Here is a 27,703-nt window from a genome sequence, read left to right on the forward strand (position 1 = left end):
CAGTCTGTGGACTATGTTAAATGAATACCATATTGATTTTAAAGGAAGGGTGGCAGAACCTCTTGTAATGTGTGTATATATTTAAAAAAAAATAATAATAATTATGTGAGGTACAACGAAGTCAGTATTAACATGAATGTGGTCCATGATCTGAAACATTCCACATTTATTTTTTTGTCTGTAATGTTTTGCAATATTCGCATATTTATTTCGTTCTGACTGGTTACCTCTCAGGTTTGGCTGAAAAGGTTCAGGCGATGGATGAGTTGAAGGTGAAGGTCTGATCATTGGCCCGATCCATGTGTCCAGTGCTGACGAGCCTGAGGAACTGAAACTGACTGAGATTTCTAAAGAGGCTGGTAATCTGATACAGTTTCAAGAGCTCATTAAGGCTGCACACAAGCGAGGTGAGTTATAGTTTGCACTATAAAATGAGGCATCTTCTACTTGAGTCATCTTGTTTTTTTGCAATCTGACTTCACTGTCTGGATTTAAATAAGCAAAATGTTGCAAAACGTATATCAGAAATGTATTAATCACTGTAATAATGATGCAATGATCCAAGCAGTGTATAATCAATATATGCTGTTTCATTTTGTCAATAGATAGTTCCACAAAAAAGCAGCACTAGCAGTCCAGCACTATATATATATATATATTTTGTTTATTAAATGCATTTCTTTTTTGTTCACTTCTAGGTATCTCTGTTGTTTTTGGACCTGACCCCTAACTATAAAGGCAAAGAGCCCTGGTTTGCTGATGCTGTCAGCACTGTGGTCAAACTTGAGGTATGACCTTGACTGTGAGCAATAGATCTGGATAATTTCTTTATTTTCTTTAATCGACATTGTCACTTGAAATTGATTTGTGCACTTGTGTTTTCAGAGTAATAATTGTGACTTCTGTCTTTGCAGCCTGCTCTGGTCCATTGGCTAGGAGAAGGTGTAGATGGATTCCTCTTCTACGGTGTCGAGAAGGTTTCCACTGCAGCCCTGTCCCTTTGGAGGATGTTGAAGTCCTTATCCACAACCAGACGGAATCAGTGGAAAAAAGAAGTGAGCAATCCATAGTTGAACTTTTACATTTTATCAGTGGACTCTTTTGTGAGGTAAAGGAGCGACTTTTACAAACTGAACTCCAGTCAAGGGGACACTAATGGGCCCGTTTCTTTTTTTGAGATTGTGTTGCCAACCAAACAGCTCCACATGCTGCTTATTATTAATTATATCGATTTCTACACTGACTTTTCTTGCTTTTTTCCTTCCAGGGTCTTAATTGGTGTTACGGAACAGTCCTCTCCTGATGATATCATTGCTGTGTTGAACAAAACTGGTGTGGACCTGCTCCTCACTGGTGCTTTAAGAAACACATCTGCTCTGGACGTTGCCCGTACTGTTGATCGCTTGTATTCCACTTACGGTCAGACAAGACTGGCTTGGAAACATAGGTGGGCGTGTTGCTGGACACCTGGCTTCACTGGTGGGGATTGTCAAAGTCAAGTTGAGTTACCTGCTGCTGCTCACTCTGCCAGGCACACCAGTGTTTAATTATGGGGATGAGATTGGACTGCAAGATGAGGTGAGTGGACGTAAGAGAATTTACACAGATCCAGATTTTTTTCCAAGAGCAGATCCTAAAATGCTGTTACCCTTCCATTTAGGTGACCAAAAACCCAACCATGGTATGGGAAGACTCTCAAGACAATCTGACAGAGGTAAGGAGCATATGCACACAGTGCTGAATCTCCAGAGTGACCCTATTTAATGTTGTGACTAGCAGCTTTAGTTACATTTTCATGTTTTGTTTTACAGAGCAAGATGGATGAAAAAACCACTTTCCGTAAGTTCTTCAAAACCTTGAGTGAAAAAAGGTCGAAAGAGCGCTCTTTGCAGCATGGAGAATACTTGCCTTTGTTCAGCTCGCCCTCCGCCATGGCCTATGTGCGAAGCTGGGACCAGAATGAGCGCTACATCATTGCAATTAACTGGCACTCAGAAGAAAATGTCACTCTTCATCTTAAGCATGCTGAGATCCCTGAACATGCTACAGTAGTGTTCAGTACTAGTGATGATAAACGTGCTGATGAAGTGCTTAACCTTGCACAACTAAAGCTGAAGCCAGAACAGGGTATAATGCTGAAGTTCCCTTACACTCCCTGAAGACCCATTGTAAACCCGCAGTTAGTGTGAGGATGTTGATTTTACAAGCGTTTGTTTGGCCATCCTGTTACATTATTTATCCTTTAGTACAAAAACACTGGCATATATTATCACATTGTACTGTACTGTTACATGCATCACATGCACTACATGACTACTAAATTTGGTTGAGTTGCTAGTTTTATTTTGTTCTGTTACTTGGAATACATTCCATAGGAAGAAAAATTATTTGTTTTTATTTGGAACCTTATGTTTTTTAGTTTCTAAAATGTAGCGCAATCCTACACACAAAAAATGTTCTAAACCTCGGTGGCTGTTCCTGATATGTAATGGGTAAAAAGATGCATGAAAATGAAAGCTGTTGACAATAAATTAAGTGAAGCAGTTTATCTTTGTTGTTTGTTCTGTCATTGTATTCAGGTGGGGTTCCCTCGTCTGTTTTGATAAGTGTTGCCAGCATAATGAGATGTAACGGAGACATGGCTGAATTATTAAAATCTACTGCCATAAAATGGAGCGCCTCTCATTGTCTCCAGCATAGCATTATATCAGGTGTCTCTACTGATGACTTCTTTATTTAGAGTTATTCATTATGCATATGGAGAGCACAGTCTCACCTGGCTATTTTAACTCATTACAGATTTATGAACCCCTAATGAGATCGGCTCAGTGCCTAAGAGTGATGAGGGAAATTATATCAAGTGTGTATGATGTCTGAAAAAACTGACCTAATGATCACAAGAAACAAAACTTCTTTTATGAAAGATAATCTTTTTAAATTTTAGATCTAAAAAAAGATCCATATTTGATTAGTTTCATTTTTGTCTCCTCTACCTTTTCACAACTCAACTTTTCTATGTCAATTACTCATTTGGGACCACAAACCTGACCAAGAACCTAATAGCACTGACCATAAAAAAGACGTAATTACACCAGCAGACTCTTTCTGTGACATGCTGCTAGTGTTGCATCTGCAGGATGCGCCTGTCTCTTTAAGAACTGCTCTCTTCGAGGACTCCCTGACGCATTGCAGGTGGCTGTCAACCAATCAAAACACGTTTCCTAGGTCAGCTGACGAGCGCCATCAGACTTCTATATATAAACTCTCCGGACCATTCATTCAACTCTGAAAGCCACTGTTGTGTGCTATGGCTTATGAGAAGAATAATCCAAAAATTTAAAATTAAACAACGCCGTACAATATATCGGTTAAGTTTTTTTAAACGAAAACGGAACAGTTTCACCGTGCAATTTAGAGTGCGCACATTTCATCCACAAGGCGGAGGAAGACCATAGTAACAGGTTGTTGTCAAGGAGTGCGACGTCCCACTTTGGACCAAAGTACCAAGGCGTAGTGATATTGACATTTGGGCGCACAGCAGCAGAAGATAGTGCTCGACAATCGCACGGGTGGAAAGCAAACGCTTGGGTTTCCGTTTAATTCCTGTACGTACAGTCTAACGTGGTTCACACTCAAATACTATGGTAAGTTACTTTATAACTCTTTATCCTAATAGCTAAAGTGCAGCGTAGCTACAAAAAATGGCTGAGCGTCCATGGCGAAGTGATGAGTGTGAATGGGCTACTGTTAGCCTAGCTCCTCGCGAGCTAACCGTCATTCAGTTGAAAGCGCGCGAGCTCCCGAGCTAACGTCACATAAACGAGTTACACACAGTTTTCTTGTTGTACAATAAACAGCTTTATAGCTTTCGGTGTGAGTTTTTGGAGCGCTTCCTCTAATCGCAAATGGGCGTGAGATGTTCATAGCATAAAATGCGCTATACTAGCACATCCTTGACTGATTCTCTGTTGCCAGCTCGCCTCATGCAGACAACAGCCTGAAAAGCATCGGTGATGGATGTGAAGATCGCCCTCATTTACATTATACAAAACCCGTATCGTCCCTTGTGAAAAAATAGCCTTTGCTTCTAATATATCTGATCTGTCACAACGTGCTTGTAGTTCCCTACAGCATGCGCACTCACGTTAATCCATTCAGCTGGTCTTTAAGTAACTGTAAACCTCATTATGGACAAATTAAACAACACACTGTATTAATGTGTTCAAATACAACAGGACAGTCTGCCTTTTAAAGCGTTTTGCAATTTTCTAATTCACAACGCCAGAACTAGGCGTTGTAGTCATGAATGACATCATCAAACTAGTGAAACACAAGGTATCAGATGTTAAACACCTTCCGTTCAGTTTAACACGCAAACAATACAACTGAGCTTCAGACTGATTGGAAACATTTGAAGACATGCCAGTGCTATTAAAATAATAACTTTTTTCTTTTTGTGTCCTTCCTATAGGCTGATCAGCTAACAGAGGAGCAGATTGCTGGTATGCGAGATTAACCTTTGCTTCAAATCTTTATCTTAAACCAGCAATTTGATGATGTGCAATAAATTTATTATTATTTTTCAGAGTTCAAGGAGGCCTTCTCCTTATTTGACAAAGACGGGGATGGCACCATCACTACTAAAGAGTTGGGGACTGTCATGCGGTCTTTGGGCCAGAATCCTACAGAGGCAGAGCTTCAGGATATGATCAATGAAGTTGATGCTGATGGTGAGGAAGCCCTTCCACAAATAATGCCATGTTAGAATAGCTCTTCTCTTTTTCTAAATCTGTTGGCTTTTTCTACGCTTCAGGCAATGGAACAATTGATTTCCCAGAGTTCCTTACAATGATGGCCAGGAAGATGAAGGACACTGATAGCGAGGAGGAGATCAGAGAAGCATTCAGAGTTTTTGATAAGGTATGGAAGTGTACTTGCTTATAAATTGCACTTATTGAAGGTATTTCTATAGAAAAAAAAAAAGTGAAAGAATGTTCACCTGTCTCAATGACTAATGCTTTACAGGATGGAAACGGCTATATCAGTGCAGCTGAGTTGCGTCATGTCATGACAAATCTGGGGGAGAAGCTTACAGATGAGGAAGTGGATGAGATGATCCGGGAGGCAGATATTGATGGGGACGGTCAGGTCAACTATGAAGGTATTTCCATATATTAATGTCATTGATGCGTTTTTTTTTTTTTTATGTGAATTGATATTTTGTCTGAAACGCTGAGCTTGTGTTTAAGGAGATTGAGAACATTTCTTAAAATGGACACCAAGAAAGGCTTTAGTTGTAGTTTATTCACTGCAGAGTAATTCTGAAATCAGTTTATGAAGAATTGCATGTTGATCTCATACATTTTTTTTTTTTTTACCCTACAGAGTTTGTGCAGATGATGACAGCAAAGTAAAAACTGGAAACCAAAAGGAGCAAAACAGACCAAACAGTGGGCAGCACTCTCACTGTCAACCTTCAACAAGCATTCACAACCCAGTCTCTTACTCCTGTCCATTTAGTTTTGCTCTCCTTCACTTTCCCTTAATTTGATCAGTCCTCTGCTCTGCTTGTTTTTCCAACATGATCTCCTGTCAGCTTTTTCCCTACATTATCTGGTTTTCTTTGGAAGAAAATATTTACATGCACAACAAAGTTCAAACATTGCATATATGATGGTGATGATAACATCAGTGTAACACATCAATATTTTATCAATATTTTAAAGATTGTGACATACTATATGGACAAGAGCAATGCATGCTTTATTTACGTTTGGCATGTTTCTGTGTTTTTTTTTTCTTCTTCCCAGCTTGCCTCTTTTTCTAACTTGCTAGTTCTCCTTTAACTGCATGTTTCTCATGCAACTTCTGCTCAGTGGTCTTAGAACTGTATGGTGAATAACCATTCATGGTTAATCAGGGGCTTTATATAACGAAATGGCTCAAACTTCCATGTCATAGTGTGATTGTTTTTGTAAGTGTAGATCTGTGTGTCTGAGCGAGTGCTTGTAGTTGGGTTTAAAGTGGAGCCACGAAGTACAGTTTACGTTTTGGTATAGGGCTTGTTCTTTAGGGACTGCATAACTAACGTGTAAGATAAAAAAGAAAATTAGACAAACCTGTGTAGAATAATCCGGAAATGGTTATTTGGGGACCAATTATTTCAGTTAGTTTGCTCATTTGCCCCCTTTTTGTATTCTTTCAGAGAAAAATGGTGGAAAGGCTTTGACCTTCTTTCAAACTCACATTTCCTCAGTAATTTCACTACCGCAAAGCAGTGCCACCTATTTGTTCAAGACTGGTGTAGAGAGTTTTAATGTTTGGTTGGAGCTCTGTTTGTGTGGAGTTTGTACTGAAGAAGTAAAATGGTTAACACCTTAATATACAGTCTTACATTTTGATGCTGCACTTAATGTCCTAATCAGTGGACAATTTCTGTCTAGGGAAAAATATTACATTTAAGCTGTGTGTTGGTTCTTCCTGCAGGCTGTTCGATATATTTGTATACATCAAAAACACCTGCATATTATGATCTTTTTAGGATCTTTTCTCATAGAAACCTGTTTGAACAGCATGTTCTCCTCTTCCATGGTCCTGTCGTTGTGGTTCATGCACAGTGGCAATTGGGATGGTGCGAAATGCTTGTCGTCCAGTTTGACTGTGTTTGCCATGTTGGTGCAGCAACTGCTGCCATGAAACCTGTGAATGCAGGTGCTTTGAATGAAATCCATTTTTTGTAACTGTATAGACCAAGGTTAAACAAAACAGCGCTTAATGGTAGAATCACATACATTATGATGGTGGTGTTGCATCTTCTGCCCCAGTTCTTAATTTATTCTACTGTTGTGTTTTCTATTTTTTTTTTTTTATGATCTTTAAATGCAGTTTTTTTTTTCGTTCTGAAATCTAAGTTTACTGTTTGGTTCTTTTTTTCCTCTCTCTTCTTCTGCCTATAAGGGAATATAGTAAAACATGAAAGGTTATGCATTCCATTGCAGAACTCTGTTTTTCTTGCGAAATAAACGTATTGGACCTCTGTTTCTAAATTACCTCGTTTTGTTCAGAACGCTGTTGCCTATATAACTGTAAACCTGCATGGGCTTATATTAAAAAATAGTGTAAGAGAGACAGAAAAGTGTATTTAATGTATATCTATTGTGTTTATTGTAATTTGTTTGCACAAGGCAATATTCAGCTGTTTTTTAATTTTGAATTGAATTTTTAGTCCATTTACGAACCACAGTGTCTACAGCATATCATCTAAAAAAAAAAAAAACAAATTACATAATGTATAAGGTCTGCACATATTACAACCGTTAAGAGATAATTTCTGAATTTGTCAAATTGTAAGTCCATTATCCGTTTGTAGTCTTATCCCGCCGTGAAACTACAACACCCAAATCCTGTTTGGTTTCCCTAAATGTCCAGTAGCGGCGCCTGTACAGAGCTCTTGCTGATTGACGTGACGCAGAACGAATTATTTACTGCCGATTTTAGCGGCAACCAATCACATCAATGACAAGGGAGACGTGGGCGGGGCCGCCTGTGGATTATTGATTCAAGGAGAATATTGCAACGGACCAAATAAAATAATAAAAGAGTGTAAAGTGATTTGGGGCAGGACAAGCCAACTTAGACAACCTGAACACACATGACTGCGCACAGACCCATCGCCAACGGTATAACACACGGGCAGATGATGTAAATAAGGGAGGTCTTTTACTGTCTATGGGTCGGACCTTGCACATAGTTACTTCACTACGTATCCACGCTTGCGACGTAACATTGATAATCACTGATCTTGCGCATTGAGTTTTTTACGTCTGGACGTTCCTTATTCAAGGAACAGGATTGGGCACCAGAACGCGAGAGATTTGAGTCAAGAATAAGAAGGTAAGACTGCATTCTCGCATGTAATCCCTTCATCAGATCCGATGATGCACGTTTTTTTTTAGACTGCTGTCGTAAACTGCTATATTACATGTATGATGTGTACAAGTTGCTGTCCTACTAAACATTAGCTGCATGATGGGTAAACTTAATCATAAGTCTATTTATTTTCAATGAATAGACAGCCGTGTCTTCTGCAGTAAATATTTATGAAACGGAGAGTTTGTTTTTTTGAAGTCGTGCAGCATGCGACCAAAAGGCATGCTTTCCTGTTTGCTAACCCATGTGCCAACTGATTGAATCAAGCTGTTGGGTTTAGCTCACTTGATTGACCTATAAATTATTCGTTAACACATAGCCAAACATAAACACTTCATTACAGCAAGTCAGTTTGAAAAGCAAAGCAGCAAGCAGCTTGCTAATGGGAAAGTGATTATTCAACTTCAGGTTCAAGTTGGCAGATGTCGATGGCATTTTAACGTTCATTTGCCCAATCCAGTCCAATCACCACAGTGTCAAAACGGTCTAGGGTTGCCCATATGTCTTTATTTGTGCAGTTTATTTGGGCACAGCCAATATTTAGAACACTTCCGTCGTTTTGCGTTCTATGTAATCAAGGTACTTTTTTGTTTGTTTTGATTTATTTTATTGACACGTTAACCACGAGCCTTTTTATTTGCGGAAGGATTACAAACCAGATTACAAATACTGGGGAATCTTTATCTTGTTTATGGCAAAGTTGCATTGGTTACCTGAATGTCATGCATAGGGAAAAAATAAATAAAAATTAGCATAAACCATATCTCTTTTATAAAAGGTTCTTCTGCAGCTGGTATGTTAATTCATGTCCAGTTTAAAAATATTTTTGATGGGTTGAGCCTTGAGCGGAAATTATTCATAATTGAGAGCTTTAATAAAAAACAAACTTAAAAAGTAATTAAAATTGAAAGATTAAAAATGAATATCACACAGAGGTTCCATTTAAAATGATCCATTGAAGTCAGAAAGGTGATTTAAATACCTTAAAATAACTGATGATACACATTACATTTACATGACCGTGATCTACAGTTTCTCTTATGTAAATAATCTCGATGTCCATAAACCATTTTTTCCCTCTAAATTCAACAAGATCTACTGAAATTTACAGCTATGCTGTTGTCACTGCAATAAAATCTGAAGTTGGAAGTTCTTGGATTTGCTCTTTGTCACATTATCATAGTAAGAGAATCACCCCTGACTCAGATTTTTGTTATATTAAACACAGTAACATAACACTGAGCATGCTTTATGAAAAGCAGCAGGTGTCTGATAATATGACACGATGATCATCTCCTGGAATCTGATGACTCTTGAACTCTGGGATATATCCGAGTCATCATCAGCCACGTGGTGGGAATCTGTGAAGTGCCAAAAGCAGGAATATCTATCTATCTTATCTATCTTATCTATCTTATCTATCTTATCTATCTATCTATCTATCTATCTATCTATCTATCTATCTAGTAGATTAAAACATTTAAATCAGAAGAACAAACAGAAGAAAGTTTAAACATTGGATTGTCCTTATGTTTGCGTGTAAAAGACAAATGAATCCACTTTGTCTGTTGCTTTAACGAGTAATAAAAGTTTTAGTAGATCGAATACGAAAAGAGGCAGTTTTTTTTCCCCCATTGTAAATGCAAATGAATGGCCTTGTGTTCTCACAGCATAAACCGGGCTGTGTGTGAGTTTGTAAGTGGATCTGTTAAGGTTTTCTTTTGAGTGGAGTACAATTCTTTTTTTTTTCTTTTTTTTTATAGGAAACCACAGGCTGTGCCAACATACTCTGAGTTAAAAGTTGAATCTGAATGGTTCAGTAACCCTCTCAAAGCCACCTGCTTCCATCCAGTCAGGAAGATATGATAATTTTGCAACCAACTCACCCCCCACTATTCTACATGCCCCATTACACATGCAGAATGCCAACAAGTACATTGCCCCATCTCCATACTGTCCTAAACTCTCACACTATTGTTTACAGCAGCTTCAGTTTGTGTCTCTGCCGTTGAGCTCATGTGACCGTGTCATGTTCTCTCTCAGCCAGGACAACAGACACTGTATTGTTGTGATTTTGGCAGAGGGATGTTCCTTATTTAAGAGCAGACAAGTTTAAGGAACGGTTGAACCACTCCGTAACCATAGAATAGTTTGAGTGAAATAAGACCCCTTAAATGTGCTCCCAGAAGAAATCAGCCTGAATGTTTCTTAAGCAATTATGTGTTTTGCAGATTCGATATAAATGCATGTTTTTTTCTCTGCCCTTTCCTCTGAGGGGCCATATATGCTGTGCAAATATCTTTCCTCTGAAGCAGGAAGACCTTTGAGCACGTTTTTGCAATATCCCCTTAGTTATCAAATGCATGTTTTCTGTAGGAAGTTGGCAAATATGAACAAAGGTGTGTTTCTTTTAATGAATTGATTTAAAGCATTGATTTTTCAACTGGTTTTGCGTCAGTGCATTGGATGACACTTGACCCATCAGAGTACCAGGATGGTTTAAAAAAAAATAACAACATAATGTTCCTAAACAGAAGAATTCAATAGTATCACCATGGACCACATAGTTCAAACAGTAAGCAAAGTTATTAACATGACATGGACTGATCAGAGAAATCAAAAATGTCTAATACATAAAATGAAGTACAAACATTGGGTCAAATGATGTTTTAGGAATGCATGTTATATTGTTACAATATCACTATTTCCTGACATATGATATTTAAATGTACATGTTCAGTTTTCTTAATTTTACATTTATATAATTTTAGTAACAATGTTTAAGGAATAGTTCAGCCAAAAACTAAAAGTTGCCCTCAGGCCATCCAAGATGTAGATGTGTTTGTTTCTTCTTTGGAACAGACAGAAAAATTTTTGCATTACATAACTTGCTGACCGCTGGATCCTCTGCAGCGATTGGGTGCCATCAGAATGAGAGTTCAAATAGCTGAAAAAACATCTGTTTCCTAAATGCATTTTATTTATTTTCTCTCTTTCACTCGGATGAATGTCCCAATATGATGGAATTTATTTTATGTGTCACCAAAGTGCATCCCTGTCCTGCTCAAATACAACAGATAAGAGATATTATGATTCTCCAAAAACAAAACCTTTATTCATACTAACTTATTTCAGTCAACACACTCTATTACAAAGTAAGTGCAAAATACTGCATCCCAGCACACAAGGCACGACGATGCACTGTGTCTCTCACTATCTGGCTGATATGACTGTGCATGAATTGGGGTTTAACTTTTGTGTCCGTGGTTAAAATAAGATGTCCATGCACCGAGTAGTTGGTGTCCTGATATAAATGAAATTGTGGTGTGCATCATGGCAGGCGTGGAGTACTGGTGTGTTCACTGTCCAGACTCATTGGCATGATTGAGAGCAAACGTGAGAGCTCATGGCCAACAGCAGGGTGTGACCAAGTAAAATATAAAAAATTGCTAGCTTTATTTTAAATATAGCTAAAATGGCTCCTTGTCACAAAAAAAAAAAAAAAAAAAAAAAAAAACAGTCGCTGCAACAATGAGAAAGTAGTTAAAGTTGGTGACAAAATCCCCAAATTGGTAACATGGGCACCAGAGTGAAAGGAATGCTAAAAGTGTACCTGGGCCATCCTACACACACGTGACTGACCGCTCGCTCGCACCGACATGAGGAGGAGGGCTCAGTGTGACTCTCTACACTGCTCTCAGCCTGAGGGATTCTACTCTTTCAGTCTTTGAGGAGACATGGAAAACAGCGCATACTGCAGGAACAGTATAATGGAAAATATTAGCGTAGTTTTTAAACTATCAAATCGCGGTATATCTTAAAACCGGTAACCGTCCATGCCTAGTTGGGGTGCCTAAATTCCCTTGTTGTATCTAAAATGACTGATTAATTTTTTTTATTGTTGTATTTTTTTCATTTATTTAGTCTAAATGGCACAATTCAGTATAATATGCTGTTTAACTGTTTAATTGCATTTAACATGTTGTTTTTAGTTCGTAACAATTTTTTTTTCTTTAAAAAAAAAAAAAAAAGAAATTAACCCATGGAGTTTTAGTTACGGTTTAGTAGGTAGTTTTCTTTGAATGTAAGTGAGAGCACACTCGATGCACTGATGGTTTTTGCCTCTTGACACCTGAATAGTAGTAGATAAGCCAAGTGAGCTATTTTACTTTTTGAATGCACACACATCATGTTTTGATTCAGTCATGTTCTTTCATCAGATTTGTAATGTGAATCTCCTTTTATTGTCTGTTTTATAGACTATTCTGCCTAGTCTCCTCATAGTCTGGTCCTCCAGTGTTTCCCGCTGAGATTAATCAGCACTGCTGTTGTTTCAGGTGTTCAGTCTCAGCTTTTTAAGCTGTGCGCTTGGGCAATATGATATTGTGTTTTGTTCAGTTTGGCCCTGTGGGCACTGGACTGTATTCATGTTTTGCAGTGGTATGTGGATATGCTTGAAATACTTTTTTTCCCTTTTTTTTTTAAAGGCAGCCTTGAGTATCTTCCCACAGAGTGGAGGCCAGTATTTCTTGTTGATAGTTTATTTATTTGCTCATTTGTATTCTATCAAGCTTGCTTTCTTGTCTCATGCATTCTTATCTCGGACCTCACCTTCCCTTTAGTTTGAGCGTTGACTCTTGTTATTATCTCCATAAAAGCAGTAGCTTGGCTCCTGTGAGAAAGGCTACTAATCACTTTGGTTCTTTAGAAATGCAGATAACACTCAGAAGATATCGCTACAGTAAAATAAGCTTTTGTAACACATCTATCTTTCCTCTCGCTTACTAGATGCTGCTGCAGGTGGGAGGAAAGCGCTTCACCCTGGGCCTGTTGGCCATCAGGAGGGTGTGGAGTATGACCCGCTCTGCCCATACCGCACCCCACACTCTGGAATACAAACCCATCAAAAAGGTCATGGTGGCCAACCGAGGTGTGTCAGTGTTCAGTATGGATTACAAATTTGTTTTTAGTCTCACTCTGTCCTCCTCGGGTATAAAAACACATGATTGCATAAATTAATGGTATTTAATTCAATGCTTTTTGCAGGAGAGATTGCCATCCGGGTGTTCAGGGCCTGCACAGAGCTGGGGATCCGTACCGTGGCCGTCTACTCTGAGCAGGACACGGGCCAGATGCACAGACAAAAGGCAGATGAAGCTTACCTCATCGGGAAGGGGCTGCCACCTGTAGCAGCCTACCTGCATATACCAGACATCATCAAAGTGGCCAAGGTCAGACTTTGCACCCGAGTGCTTTTCTGTAAATCTTTTGCACAAGATTACATTACATACATTATCTATTACATACATTTCAAGAATTTAGTATAATATGACATTTCTAATTTTTAAAATGTTTTCTTTTTTTCTTTTTTTTTACATTTACACACTCATTAAAAAGTTGTGTGTGGAAAAAAAAAAGTTTGCAAACGGTTTCTTATGCTCAGCAAAAAGATGTCTCCGAAAACCATATTTTTTTTTCATATGTTTTTTTGAGTTTTGCATGCATGAAGATGTAAGATATAGCATTGACACAACAGCTGACAGATCCATCATCTGGCCCAAAACACTCTAAATGACCGTGGTCCTGAATCAGCGTGAGAACTGTGTTTGGTGTGGAGTGTATTCACATGTTTTTAACACCTGCAGCTTTTGTTGAAAGTGTTTGTGTTGGTAAAACAGCAGATTAGGATCTCGTGACATGTAAAATACACACACAGCCTGCAGTTATCGGACCGAGCAAAAACAAGTCTGTGAAGAGCAGTAATTGTATATAATTATGCCTTCTGACAAAGAGTTCAGAGTCCGACTGAGAAGAGATGGTAGTTTAACCGTAAAACAATAATCGTTCTCCCACATTTCATTTTCTGATGCCACACATTTCATTTTCACATTTCAAATGCCTCAATCAATGGACAACCAGACAGTCAATGGCTTAATCAATGAATAAATCCATGGCTTCAGCAGCTTGTCAGTTTTACAATGCCGTATGTGTCTTAGAAAATGACCCATGTTGTGTTAAGCACCTGTAACATTCCTAACCTCCTGCCTTGGCTTGTTTAGAGAATTAAGTCGGCTAACCTTGAATACAGGCTAATAAACAAAACATTTATCTGCTTACAGAAAGCTGTTTCTACAACATTTCATAAGAATTTTTCAATGAATAGATAGTTCAGCAGTACAGCATTTCGGTCTTTTGGTGTCATCTCTTATCATTCTCAAAAATAAACGACAAGGTGACAGCATCACAGTCATTCGAATAGATATTACAGGATTTCACCGTGACTGAATACTTGTGCTGGCAAATGGTGATATTTTACAATCTGTGTCTGGCAGGAGAATGACGTGGATGCCATCCACCCAGGTTACGGCTTCCTGTCAGAACGAGCAGATTTCGCTCAGGCGTGCGTGGATGCTGGGGTCCGTTTTATCGGCCCCACCCCAGACGTGGTGCGCAAGATGGGGGACAAAGTTGAGGCCCGTTCCATTGCCATCAGTGCAGGTGAAGCATACGTCAACGGGTCTCCTCGGGGAACACCATTCTGTCTTCTCTCTTATCACATTATATTCATCTTTCCAGGGGCCTTTCCTGAAGTATTCTTTTCCCTAAGGGCTTTAAAAAAATCTTTGCTAAGGGAATTCTAAGCTGTGAACCATACCAACAAAAATGAGATGACAAAATTTGTCTTCCTGTGAGATTTTCAAATATTTTTTGCTTCAAATGAAATGTACAAGACTGTGTACTAATGAGGGAATAACTTTGAGGGAAAGAATAGTTTTCCCAGAAAGCATTATGAATGACATAAAATAAAAACAACAGAGATATATAACTCTTATAGATATAACTTTATTGTAAAATATGCAAAACAATAAGTGTGTGTGTATATATATATATATATATATATATATATATATATATATATATATATATATATATATATATATATATATATATATATATATATATAAAATATGCAAAACAATAAGTATATATATATATATATATATATATATATATATATATGTATATATATATATATATATATATATATATATATATATATATATATATATATATATATATATATATATATATATATATATATATATTCATTCTCATTATTTGAGATCTTGGGAGACTGACTCTACAGCATTTACAGTGCTTCATGGGAGTGGACGAGTGCTAAAGTGTTAATATAGTATAATAATATTTATACATTTTATTATAAAGTAATATATATATATATATATTTTATATCAGGAATAATGCTGTTTAACATGAATAATTTGATTAATACGTTGAAAAAATTCTTACTAACCTGTTACCAATGATTATCAACCTCTTGGCTCATAGTTTTGGACACAAGAAGATATGTTGAAGAATGCTGGTAACCAAATAGTTGCTGGTAGCCATTGACCTCCATAGTATGGAAGTAAATCATGGCTACCTACAACTGTTTGGTTACCAGCATTCTCCTAATAAAAAAGAAAAACGCATGTAATGAAGCAGATGTGTCTGGTCATCCTGCAGGTGTGCCGGTGGTACCTGGAACAGACGCTCCCATCTCATCTTTGCAGGAAGCTCAGGAGTTTTCCAACACTTATGGATTCCCGATTATCTTCAAGGCTGCCTATGGAGGCGGAGGACGAGGAATGAGAGTGGTCAGGGAGTATGAGGTACTATGGCCCAGAGTAACACTATTTGTGTGGGTTTGGAAGACATTAATATTTGCTCGGTTCCTTCTGAGAGACATTTGTGAGCTTTGACAACGGAGGACTTTTAAATGAACACAAAAGTGTGTGCACTTTGCTCTTGATTTACTTGTGCTGTATGAATTGGTGTGTTGGCTGTTTGCACTGGGTGACTCTATGGCTTCGTGTGTTATCAGGAACTAGAGGAGAACTATCAGCGTGCGTACTCCGAGGCCCTGGCAGCCTTCGGCAATGGAGCTCTGTTTGTGGAAAAGTTCATTGAGAAACCCAGACACATCGAGGTGCAGATCTTGGGTGAGTGAACTGCAGATAAAGTATTTTAATATTAAAGGAATGGTTTGTCATCATTAACTCACCCTCATGACATTCCGAACATGTATTACATTCTGTCTACTATGGAACATTAAAGGAAAACCGTTGATCTTTTGTTCTTGAAGTCTTCAGTTATAAAAAGGACACAAATGCACCATAAAAGTGGCCCACATGACTTGTTTGCTACAGTTTTTTGAAGCCGTGTAGTAGCTTAGTGTGAGGACGGACTAAGATTTAAATCTTCATTCACAAAAAATCTCCCCCTTTTAGTTAGTTATTAAACTCTCACTGGATCATTGAGTCGGTAGATATGTTTACATGCACTAATTTTTGTCAATCTGAATGAATCCAGATTTTTGGGTTGCTACGTTTCAAATTTTTTTTTTTTAAACATGAAAATATTCCTTATGAAAGATCTACTCCATTCAGATTGAGCTCAAATTAAATGCTTCTATGAAGACTCTTCAGTCTGATTCAACCTGATTACAAATTATTTCTTTTTTTTTCTTTCTTTTTATTGATTTGAGCACTTTTACACGACCAACCTTTGACCAAAGTGCTGTACAATAAGTAAACCCATAATAAAACAGTATCAAAACATAAAACACAACACTAAAACCACATTTGCTTGTAGGTTTACCTTATCAGTCCAAGCTATGAATAAATCATTTAGAAATGTGTTGAAAAGATCGAATGTCTCACATGTGTATAAATTGATACTTCTCTCATGGACAAACCATGCAAAGCAAAGGTATAATGTCAAGTTTTCCAAGCTTCAGAAGAAATTATTTACACAAGTCATGTATAGATTTTATAATATATTTCTTATTAGAGCCTGAAAACGTCAGTCCTCATTTACTGTTATTAAATGTAAAAGAGCAACAAGGATTCAAATGTTTCCTTTTGTGTCCCATGGAGAGAAAGTCACTTAGGTTTAGAAAGACATAAGGATGAGTAAGTAAATAGTTCTACTTTTTTTTTTTTGTCTGGTATATAATTAAAACATTAGCACACTGTTCTCAACAATGAACCGAATTGTGCAGTTCTATTTCCTGCTGATTTGCATAGTGTTTATTGATTAGTTATATGATTGTTTGTTATTATATTTTGGAGAAATACTGGCAGATGGGTTTGTTTACAGTGCCAGATGGATGTAAGACTTCTGTGTAAGGCTCCATGAGTTGATTGGTCCTTTGTGTGTAGGCGATAAATACGGCAATGTCATTCACCTGTACGAGAGGGACTGCTCGATCCAGAGGAGACACCAGAAGGTGGTGGAGATCGCCCCGGCCACACAGCTGGACCAACACCTCAGAGACCGACTCACTGCTGACTCCGTCAACCTCGCTCGACAGGTACAAGTGAAAACATCTGACAGATGGTAGCACTGGCTTTTTTCCAAACTGTATACAAATGCTGATTTACAGAAGTTTATTGTTAGAAAGTAAGGTATGGATAAACTGTGCTCAAACACTGAGTTTTAATGGATGTTCTGAGTGAAACGAGTTGATCTGAATAACTTGATATTACCACAGAATCTCACTGACCAGACCTGCTCATTTCTACAGTTTTTGTCTTTATATGTAGACATCCTTTAAATTTAGTAAATATTTTGTCTTGACTGCATTATTCATTAAAATATGCATTATTTTAGTCAATTTACTTAATTTATTGTCCCGAGAGAACACATTGTAGCCAACAGAACGTTTTAGTGTAAAGCGCAAAATTAAACTAAATGTTAATATTAATTATAAATGAATATTATTTAATACTAGTAATTGAATAATAATAATGGCAATATAATAGTAGTAGTAGTAGTAGTAGTAGTAGTAGAAATAATGAGTAAGTTATAAAACTATTTAATAAATGAAAAGAAGTATTAAATTGAATGATTAACATTATATAATTAAAATAATTTTTGGATACTGTACTTATGAACACATCTCCTGAAAGAATAACATTATATTAATAAGTGCGCATTTCTTTATGCATTTTTTTCATTGGTACAGAAGGAGCATATTCACAATGTTAACTACACCGTAACTATTAGTAGTTTACACTGTTCTGCTTCATCTTATACAAGCTTGTCAAGCGGGTCAGTCTCCGATTACTGAATTAAAAAAAAAGGTAATATCTTTCTAGATTGTTCTTGTTCGAAAATATTTATAGTGTATTTTATAATATATGGCATTGTTTTTTTTCTCGTCATATCTGTTTAAAGTATGTTTAGTTCATTTTTACTACATGAATTTTTTTATTATTTTTATTGGCAGCTAGTAAGGATGAAGTCATTTAGAAAACAAAATGGTGTGAATGTAAATGTAGGTTGATTGCTGTACCTGAGGATGCAGTACAGTGCAGTAGACAGCAGGTGGCGCTGCGGTTCCTTTGGATGAATAACAACTATAATCAAACTTTTCCATTCATCCATTTCACTGCATAAACATGTCTGTTTTTGCTGCAGCACACAAGCTGTTAAAGAAACACACTAACATCTGCTTTAAAAAGAGTAACAAAGCTCCTGAATATCTCTATAGCAATCCATTACTTTTATTGATAACCAGTTTCCTCCATAAAACTACTTGTGCTGTGTTTTTCAAATCCTATCCAGATGGGTCTTGACACTGATATCTGTTTATTATTACAGGAGTTTATTTATTTTATTTTATCTCTTCATATGTTGTTCATCTGGCTGACTCTCATCTCTTTATGCCAGTCTGAGCGAGCATATGGACAGCCTGCACTGGCATGTGGGGAGGTTTGAACCTCTCAATTCTGATTTTAATATTTTATCTGCTGGAGATATGAGAGCGAGTGGTGCTTTTTCTTTAGCAGAGATTTTTGGCACCAGCTTACAAAAATGATGGGTTAATCTGAAGCTGCACAGCAACCCAAGTCAGTTTATCCTTTGATAAGCTCCTCCCCTCTTGGGCATTGTTGCTAACAGAGAAAAACCGAATTTTTCAAACAAACCGTGATTTTAAGTAATAAAAAGAGGTTCTAATGAACTGGATATTATTTTTAAGTAGGCCAAAATGTATAAGGACATTTTACAGCAATTTTTATCAGCAATTTTTATTTTTAAAAATTGTTAAATAACGTGATTCGAAACCGCACAGATTGCAGATCAGAATCAAGCCAAAAAATTTGATGGGAAAAAAGTAGCTTTTGAAAAGAATGAAATCTGATAACATTAGTGTTAAGTGAACAGAACATGCTCACCGGCACTATGAACTCTGCTTTGACCCTAATCGATAAGTAAATGAATTAACGTTAACTTACTAAGCTTAATTTACCTTGGAGCAAATGTTGGTGTCCTTACTGAATTGTACTTGTTCATTTGGGAATGAAGGCTGACATATGACAGCATGCACCTGTCAGGGTTTATTTAAAGATTTGGAAGAGGAAAAAAATGCAGTTTTTATCCTCTGTGGTTGATCCGGTAACAACATTTAACACACTTTTGCATAAGTTCTGAATAATTCAGTTTAAAGGAACAGACACAGGACTTCCATGTACTTGAGAAAAGAGCAAAGGCTTGCCTGATACTATTGCAGATGGCATCATCTGCTAACATAATATTGATCATTAAAATTTTTTTGAGGCTGAGTTTTTCTTTTGTAACACAAACTACAGACCCTGTTTGCTATTTAAACAGTTTTTGCTCTTAAAGGGAAAGTTCACCCCCCAAAAATTGTATCCGCTCATTAATTACTAACCCTCATGACGTTCCAAACCCATAAGACCTTCATTTGTCTTCAGAACACAAATTATGACTTTTTTTTTTTTTTTATGAAATCCGAGAGCTTTCTGACCCTCCATAGACCTCAATGCACCTGAAACATTACCAGGCCCAGAAAGGTTGTAAGGACATTGTTAAAATGGTCCATGTGACATTGGTTTAACAGCAATGTTATGAAGCTACGAGAATACTTTTTGTGCAGAAGGGACACAAAAATAATGGGTTTTTTTTCTTTGTGCACAGAAAAGTATCACGGTTAAACCACTGATGTTACATGGACTAGTTTAACAATGTCCTTACAACCTTTCTGGGCCTGGTAATGTTTCAGGTGCATTGATGTCTATGGAGGGTCAGAAAGCTCTCGGATTTCATCAAAAATATCTTAATCTGTGTTCTGAAGACAAACTAAGGCTTTACGGGTTAGGAACGACAATAAATGGCAGAATTTTCATTTTGGAGTGAACTGTCCCCATTCAACTCTTATCCCATGTAAATCCAAGTAGAGTTCTCAGTCTGATTTAAGCAAGACATTTATACAAGCTGAAAACTCAAGCCACACTTGACAGTTAGCTTGCCATCAAAAGAGTTACAGTATTTCTTGACGGGTGCTTTTTGCTGCATCTTTGATCAAGTGCCAATGAGGATACATGTGCATGTCTGATTTTCAGTCTGTCATTTTGGATAAAAATGTCTGAAGAAATGCATAAACGGAAATGGAAACCCTCTATTGCCCTCTGTTGTGTTCTCTATCATTATTGGCATTGAATGTGCTGCTCCAATGTGTTTATATTTGACGTTCTGAAGCGTTTTTGAGTGACAGTTGAAAGCTGTATTTGAAGAGTGCACATTATTGACATGTGCCTGTGCCGATGATCTGACCTCATGAGAGACTGGGTGCAGATTTAATTGACTTCTCTGTTATGAAGTAGAAGAATTGCTTGAAATTGTTCAACTTCAGTGTTTCATCTTTTGCGTTTTAATGCTTTTGCAATTTTAGTCACATTAAAAGGAGAGTTAACCCTACTCACCCTCTTGTCGTTCCGAGCCTGACTTTCTTCTGTGAAACTGTGTTTGTGTTAATAGGGTACAACGTAACTTTGGAACTTAATATATATTTTTTTTTATATCATCTTTTATGTCCCGCAGACGAAAGTCACGCACGACATGAGGGTGAGAAAATGATGACAGAAATTCACTTTTGAGTGAACTATCTCTTTAACAACCAAGGGAAGTAAATTTAGTAAAATTTCATTTTTGAACATGAAATATCCGTTTCAGCAAGTGGACTCAGAACATCACATATGTTTATTTGTTAAGCCACTTGCAATTCATTTCATTTAATGGTCGGCAGCAGTTTTTGCAATTTCTGTTGACTTGTTTGTGCGAGCATGTGTAATCATGTCCACGCACAGATACACCACGTCTCTCTATGTGCGCAATTGCAAGCCTGCCTTGCAGAGTTTGTCAGTCTGATGAATCACAAACATGACATTTCTTGCATAGTATTAATAAAGCTTCTGACTGTTCATGAAAGATCTTCCACATGGTGGATTTTTCCAAGTAATGTTGAAGACATTTACATTTTTTTTTTAATACATAGCAATTTTAGATAAAGAGTTCTTGAATAAACATGCATGATTACATTCGGATAGACTGGAATCTCCTGCCACACTGAAAAGATTAATTTATTGGTGCAGAGTTCCTGTTGAATTCAACAGACACTTACAGATAAAATAGTGTGCTGGTCACCCGTCTTTCACTCCTTCTGGACTCTCTGCTGTCAGTTGTCTGGCATTCTGGAGAATATGAATGTATTAGCATTTATGTGTGTGTGTGAGCGAGAGAGATCTGGAGTATTGTCTGTGTGTGTGTGTGTGTCTGTATAAGAAGTGAGGGAACTTGGTGAAGGAGGAGAGCAAGAGAGATGAAGAGAGTGAGGGAGCTAAAATCTCTCCTCCATCTGTTCTATCATATGGACGAGGGAAATGGAGAAGATGGCCAGGCTTTCAGATTTCTCAGAGCAAGCTTTAAAACCTCATTTGAGCATTTAACATGTTCCCTTAGACGCTCGAAGCTCCCCTCAGTCTCATGTCCTATTGCTGATTACAGCTTTTTTTTTTTAAGGGCAGTGGGATGTATTCCTTTGTTCTCTCACGCTTCATCTTTAATGTCAAAGAAAATTCTCCCTGGATCTTTTAATTGTCTGATTCCGTTTTTGGAAGCGAGGTAGAAGTGTCATGAGATTCTGTAAGAACGAAATGAACTGTCACCATCAAGTTTAGGACTGTGTGTCACAGAAATGTAAATGTCATGTGTGACAATGTTTCCTGTTCTTCATATTAGGGCAAACATGACTTGAACTGACCTTTAGCAGAAGTTAAACACAGTTTCCAACAGTAGCCGTAAGAATATAAACTGTAGTGTTCCATGAGACAGGTGATTTTTCTGATTGATGATATTTCTCTTAGATATGTGGTATTGTTTTAAACATTTAATTAGATAAGTAGTTTGCATAAGCATTAATGAATTGCATTGTCCCAAATCTATACATAAATCCTTTATAATAATCCTTTTTAGAAAGGTAACCGATTTGATGGTAACAGGGTTGATGATTTTTGCCAGTTATTTATCCTCCGGTTGTGAAACTATAATGCATTTGTTTTTTGTTTAGTTTTTTTTTTTTTTTTTTTTTTTTGAGAACTTAATACTAAATGTCTACAAATATACACTTGGTAACAGAGTTGACCTGTTAACTTGTGCCCTACTCACTGACAAAACTAAACGTATGATACAATTATTAAAATGAGTGGAGTTTTTTTATTAATTTTTTTGAATGATTTACTTTAATAGAGCAGAAGTATCATGGTCATAGGGTTGATTTAAAAACACGACTTTTAAAGAATACTTTTTTCTTTGTAAGTTTTACGTTCATGCTTTTAGGTTTTAGTTCCATTTGAATATTTCATTGTCTTTCGAAATATAACAGAGTGGAACTTGATGGTAACAGGGTTGATTGTTTTGCCAGGTAGTTATGTGTAGAGTTTTGAAACTACGAAGATATTTATTTGAATAATTTCATAATGGTGTTTACAAATATATACTTGGTAACAGAGCTGAAAAGTTAAGATTATGCCCTAATCACAAACATAAACATTAGATAAAATGATGCGACCTTAATTAGTGTAGTTTACTTTGTAAAGGATGATGTGATTGACAATTTGTTTATTTGAAATGATTTATTATGCAACCTAAGGACACAACTTTAAATCTTTTTGATGATACATTGTCAACTGAAAAGATAACGACTTAATAGAGACAATAAACACAATGTTAGGTTTTATTTCCATTGTATTATATAATTAACCCTAATTAAATTAACCCTTGCAAAAAAAAGGTTGAAAAACAAAATAGACAAAATAGTTTTTATTTATATGTACATGTAACGGATATCGTCTGTTTATAGGGTTACTCAACCATGTGCTACAGAGTTAAGATACATCTCATCCATGTCCTTACTAATAAAAAGAGTGAATGTGGCGGTGTTCTGTCTGACCTTCAGAGCTATCGCCATTTCATGCTCCCCTCTTTTTTCTTCTTCTCCTGTGCTGGATGTCTGTCTTTTTGTTCCTTTATGTTCTCTGTGTGCCTGAAGCATGTTTGCCAGCACAGATTCATACACTTCTCTGTGTTGACCCCATGATGGGTAGCCTTGTAATTTGTTCATTTTTGCCGGAGCCCTGTTAAATGGATAACAGTGTTGTCATGGAAGAAGGAATATGTGAGAAGACTCTCCTCACCAATTATGTTACACATCTTTCATTGACCTTGTTCTTCTTGGGGGGTCGCTTAATGTTGTGGTCACTGTTGCAACTTTTTTATCTGCTGGTTAGACCTATAATAAGGAATTAAATGCTATTAACATGACAGAAACATCTCCCCTGTTTTAATGCCTTTTTGTTTCATGTCAGCTGTTGCCATGGAGACGGTTGCTCTACCCACAGTGCCTGAAGCACAGGTTGGGGATCACAGCCTTGACTCAACACTCACTGTTATAAACCCCGTTTGCATGCGTTTTAGGCATGCTGAGGTTGATTGTGAACAGAAAGCATCTTCGCTGCTAATCATCAGTAATAGATGAGGGTATTTACATAACGCTGTTTAACTCCAGTGATTGCATGTCGTTCTTCTGCCAGAATCGGTTTTCTCACTCTTACTACTGTCTCGGTCTCTTTCGTGCAACGATTTAACCGAATCTACAAGTGTTAAGGAACGGTTCACCCGAATATCATTTACACATCATCTCATCCCTCATATTATTCAAAGTGTTAGGCAGAATTTCTGAGCTGCTCTTTTTGGTACAACAAAATTGGATGGCAAAAAAAAAAAGGAATACATAAATTGCAAATTGTCAATTTTCATACCAATCCCATATTTCCGTTTTGATGTAAAACACAAATGCAGCAGTGATTTTATGATGAATGTCAGGGCTTCTGTTTTGAATACATGGAAAATGGATTTGACACTATGATGATGTGAAAAGTGATTTAGACTGAAACTCAAAAAAGAGTTATTAAAGCAAGTCTATGTGACTCACACAACCCTTATTCAGAGTCTTATGAAGTCATATGTCTTTGAATGAGAACCAGACAGAAAATCCATTATCTTCTGACAGTCTTTCCCTTTTAAACCTTTCAAATAATGTTTACACCGAGTTTGATGTCACTGGTGTGAAATGTCACCGGCTTTCTCTTGTCATGTGACAAACTATGAATAAATGGACAAAAGTGAGAGTTTGATGGCTACACCACAGGAGACGTTATTAGTAAACACTGACACATTTATCAGACCGTTCCTCACACAAAGCTATCAAATGACTTCAGAAGACTTCAGTGTAGCCTCTCAAATGGTAAACGCTGCTATTATGAAATTTTTATGCTACTTTTTTGTCCTTTTTTAGCTTGGCAGTATAAAATCACAATCCACTTTCCTTGCCTCTATTCAGGTTTCATGATGGAAAATAATTTGGGGTTTAATATATGTCTATATACAAATGTATAAAATAAAAATGAAAAAGTGAATGTAATCAACACTACTATATTTGATAGTATTTGATAAAACAGTAAAAATATAATCTTGTGAAATAATAATAATAATAATATAACAATTTAAAGTAACTTGATTTTTCAGTTTTTTCCTTTTTATTAGTTTTTTTTTTGTGGAAACCATTATAATTTTGTTTACAGGATTCTTTGATAAATAAAGCAGGTTTTATTTGAAATCTGAATCTTGTGTAACATTATAAATGTCTTTTTTACTGTCGCAATAAAAGAAAATTATATAATAAAATGTCACATGCTAGACTTCTTGTAAATAGGGATTAAGATTGTGCATTCATGTATTTAAAGGTTTAAGGAAAATATAGAATTTTAATAGAAACTTAAGGGAAATGATATCTGATTGTCCCATTGTGAAAATTTTTTTTTCCTTGAATGGTGGTCACAGCTCTTCTTTTAAGCTCCTCTTCTATTTCTCTCTTCTTCTGTCAGTCATAATTTCATATATTGACTCTTTCTCCCTCTTCGTCCTCTTCTGTTTTTAGCAGACCCTGTTTATGCCTTGGATGTTGTGAAGTAATTAGAAATTGTATCAAGCTGTGAAACTCATAATTGCTCATCTCTCTCCCTCCTTCTTTATCACCCTCTTTAGTCCTCTCGGTGGAATGCCATCTGTTCCCCTCTCTTGCTCTCCATCCTTTTCTCCTTTCATTTTACCCATTTAATTACCTGTCTACCTTTCTTTTCATGGCCATTGTGCTCTGTCTTGTTTAGTTTCATCGGTTTCATTGCGACGGTCTAATAATTCTAATCTGCTCGCTGTATTTCAGCACATGTTTGAGAAAGCGCTGAGAATGATGGATGTTCTCAAGTCTTAACTGTACAGTCTTTGTGTCGTCTTGTGGTCTCACAGGGCTTGCGAGATTTTCAAATGGGTGCGAATGTGAATATCAGCCAGGAATTTGAGGGGTTGCTTGTTTGATCTCAGTGTGTGTTGGCAGCCATTTATCAAGGATGCTTTACGCTCCAAACACTGCTGTGTGTGTGTGTGTGAGGCGGTGTGCATCCAAATGTGTTGCATTAGGAAATTTGGCAGCTGGGACAGGCCTAAGGACAAATTGGATTGCACTTCTGCGAAATTTGGGGACGGGATTGTGGAGTCCCTGTTGGGCTTTATGTGGTGTGTGTCAAGACGTGGCCCACTAAGAGGCAACCTGCTGTCTTGCTGCCTTTCCAATAATCCTTCCTTGCACAATGTACTATAATTTCCACAAAAATATACCATAGTTAGCTATTGTTGTTGCAAGAAAAATATGGTAACTTGATATTAGCCACAACTGTCATTAAACAATTTAACTAGCATTATTTATGGTTGCGGTTTTTATGGATAACGTACACTTAGTGTCCCATTACATACATGTAGTGTCCCATTAAAGACACATCCAGGTTCCTTTGGAGAGAGGATTGTTAGATAAACTATTGCGAAAATCAGTAGTTTTGTTGTACTCTATTTTACTGTATCAAGCTCAATCGTTCCACCCTGTTACTAAAGTTATTTTATGATAATCAAATATTTATTTGGTTAATTGGATTTTTAAAAAAATATTTAATGTTTATTACTTGTAATCAACAAAAATTATGCATATCTTTCAAACTGTATTTAGTCCTGAGTGTGGTAAAAGGTGGCAACATGTACCTTTATTATCACCTTTCTATAAAATTTGACTTTTATATGTCCAACTTTATCTGCACAAATAGAGTGCACATGTACAGTACTTACATCTGCTGTGACACTAGGGAATCACAGGGTGTGCAAAATTTTTTTATATTTCATAGTATTTATTTTATTTTTCATTAGGATGTAAGTCTCTGAAAACATTGTAATTTTCATAGCCGTTCCATTTCTTTCCTCAGGTTGGATATGAGAATGCAGGCACAGTGGAGTTCCTGGTGGATAAACATGGTAAACATTACTTCATCGAGGTCAACTCCCGTCTGCAGGTGGAGCACACAGTTACTGAGGAGATCACAGAGTAAGTGTCTCTCCGTTCCTGAGAAAGAATGGGTTGAAAAGTACAAATCAATCAGTAATGTTGCTGTGTTCTCACTGATTTGAGTATATGCATGCACACACACACACACACACACACACACACACACATACATACATACATATATATATATATATACACACACAAAACTGAGTGTTTATCAAATGCATAATGATTCCGTTTTTGACCACCTGACTGTCTGACATTTAGATTCTGAGAAGATATGCTTTTTTTTTTCTGCAAAATAATGACTCGGCTAAATATTCGTTGACATTTTATGAAGACATTTTGTGTGGCCAAATGCAATTAAACTTGCATAACTGTGGGGCGATGTTCAGCAGCCCCATAACACTAATTAACACTCAAAATTTGTATTGTACTCCGGCTGTTAAAATGTCAGTGTCGAAAAAAAACATGAGAATAAGTGCACGACATCATCATCTTAGACCCCTTGAAACCTGTAAGATTCTCAGTGGGCTTGTATCTGAATCGCATCCTTCCTCGTTTCAGTCAAAAGCTCAGATAGAAGCGCGTCTTGAGAGGAGGGAAGTGGTTTGTTGTTCTCTTTTCCATCCCAGAGGCTAAAGACACACAGAAGGAGAGAGAAATGTGTTAGTTTAAATATCGAGGGGGGAAAGTGATTCTTCTAACACCATTTTTAATGCCAACTTGATTTATTTTTGATTTTTTATATGGGCTGAATTCATATTGTGGCAAAAAAAAAAAGGATTATTAAAAGCTCAAAGGATTAATTAATGTGTTAGAATTTTAAGTTTATACACATGCATGCTTGGATAAAATGAGTACATGTGATTCTGACCTTTCCGGACGATTTTCCATCTTTGCTGCTGGTCCTGACTTAGTGAATTCATAGAGCGTGACTGTGCAGATGTACCAGGGTTCCAT

General features: G+C 36.9%; 2 protein-coding genes and 1 pseudogene across 2 annotated transcripts in view; all 3 read left to right on the plus strand.

Annotated features, from left to right (window-relative positions):
* The first annotated feature begins 183 nt into the window (after nucleotides 1-183).
* LOC113063648 (4F2 cell-surface antigen heavy chain-like) lies at nucleotides 184-2,553 on the plus strand (annotated as a pseudogene).
* A 761-nt stretch (nucleotides 2,554-3,314) lies between these two features.
* LOC113064143 (calmodulin) lies at nucleotides 3,315-7,126 on the plus strand. Its single transcript, XM_026234736.1, has 6 exons — nucleotides 3,315-3,644; nucleotides 4,472-4,502; nucleotides 4,587-4,730; nucleotides 4,814-4,920; nucleotides 5,026-5,161; nucleotides 5,386-7,126. The coding sequence occupies exons 1-6, from the start codon at nucleotides 3,642-3,644 to the stop codon at nucleotides 5,412-5,414; spliced, it is 450 nt and encodes a 149-aa protein (XP_026090521.1). The 5' UTR covers nucleotides 3,315-3,641; the 3' UTR covers nucleotides 5,415-7,126.
* Nucleotides 7,127-7,581: 455 nt separating this feature from the next.
* The window catches only part of LOC113064144 (pyruvate carboxylase, mitochondrial-like), a 104,724-nt gene continuing 84,602 nt past the window's right edge, over nucleotides 7,582-27,703 (plus strand). The window contains exons 1-8 of the mRNA XM_026234737.1: nucleotides 7,582-7,893; nucleotides 12,718-12,859; nucleotides 12,976-13,160; nucleotides 14,262-14,427; nucleotides 15,457-15,602; nucleotides 15,815-15,932; nucleotides 17,154-17,305; nucleotides 26,661-26,779. Of these exons, the coding sequence (XP_026090522.1) occupies nucleotides 12,718-12,859; nucleotides 12,976-13,160; nucleotides 14,262-14,427; nucleotides 15,457-15,602; nucleotides 15,815-15,932; nucleotides 17,154-17,305; nucleotides 26,661-26,779 (1,028 nt within the window). The 5' untranslated portion in view covers nucleotides 7,582-7,893. The remainder of the gene's footprint in view (nucleotides 7,894-12,717; nucleotides 12,860-12,975; nucleotides 13,161-14,261; nucleotides 14,428-15,456; nucleotides 15,603-15,814; nucleotides 15,933-17,153; nucleotides 17,306-26,660; nucleotides 26,780-27,703) is intronic.

This window comes from Carassius auratus, chromosome 46, assembly GCF_003368295.1.
Source record: "Carassius auratus strain Wakin chromosome 46, ASM336829v1, whole genome shotgun sequence".
In the NCBI taxonomy this organism is placed as follows: domain Eukaryota; kingdom Metazoa; phylum Chordata; class Actinopteri; order Cypriniformes; family Cyprinidae; genus Carassius; species Carassius auratus.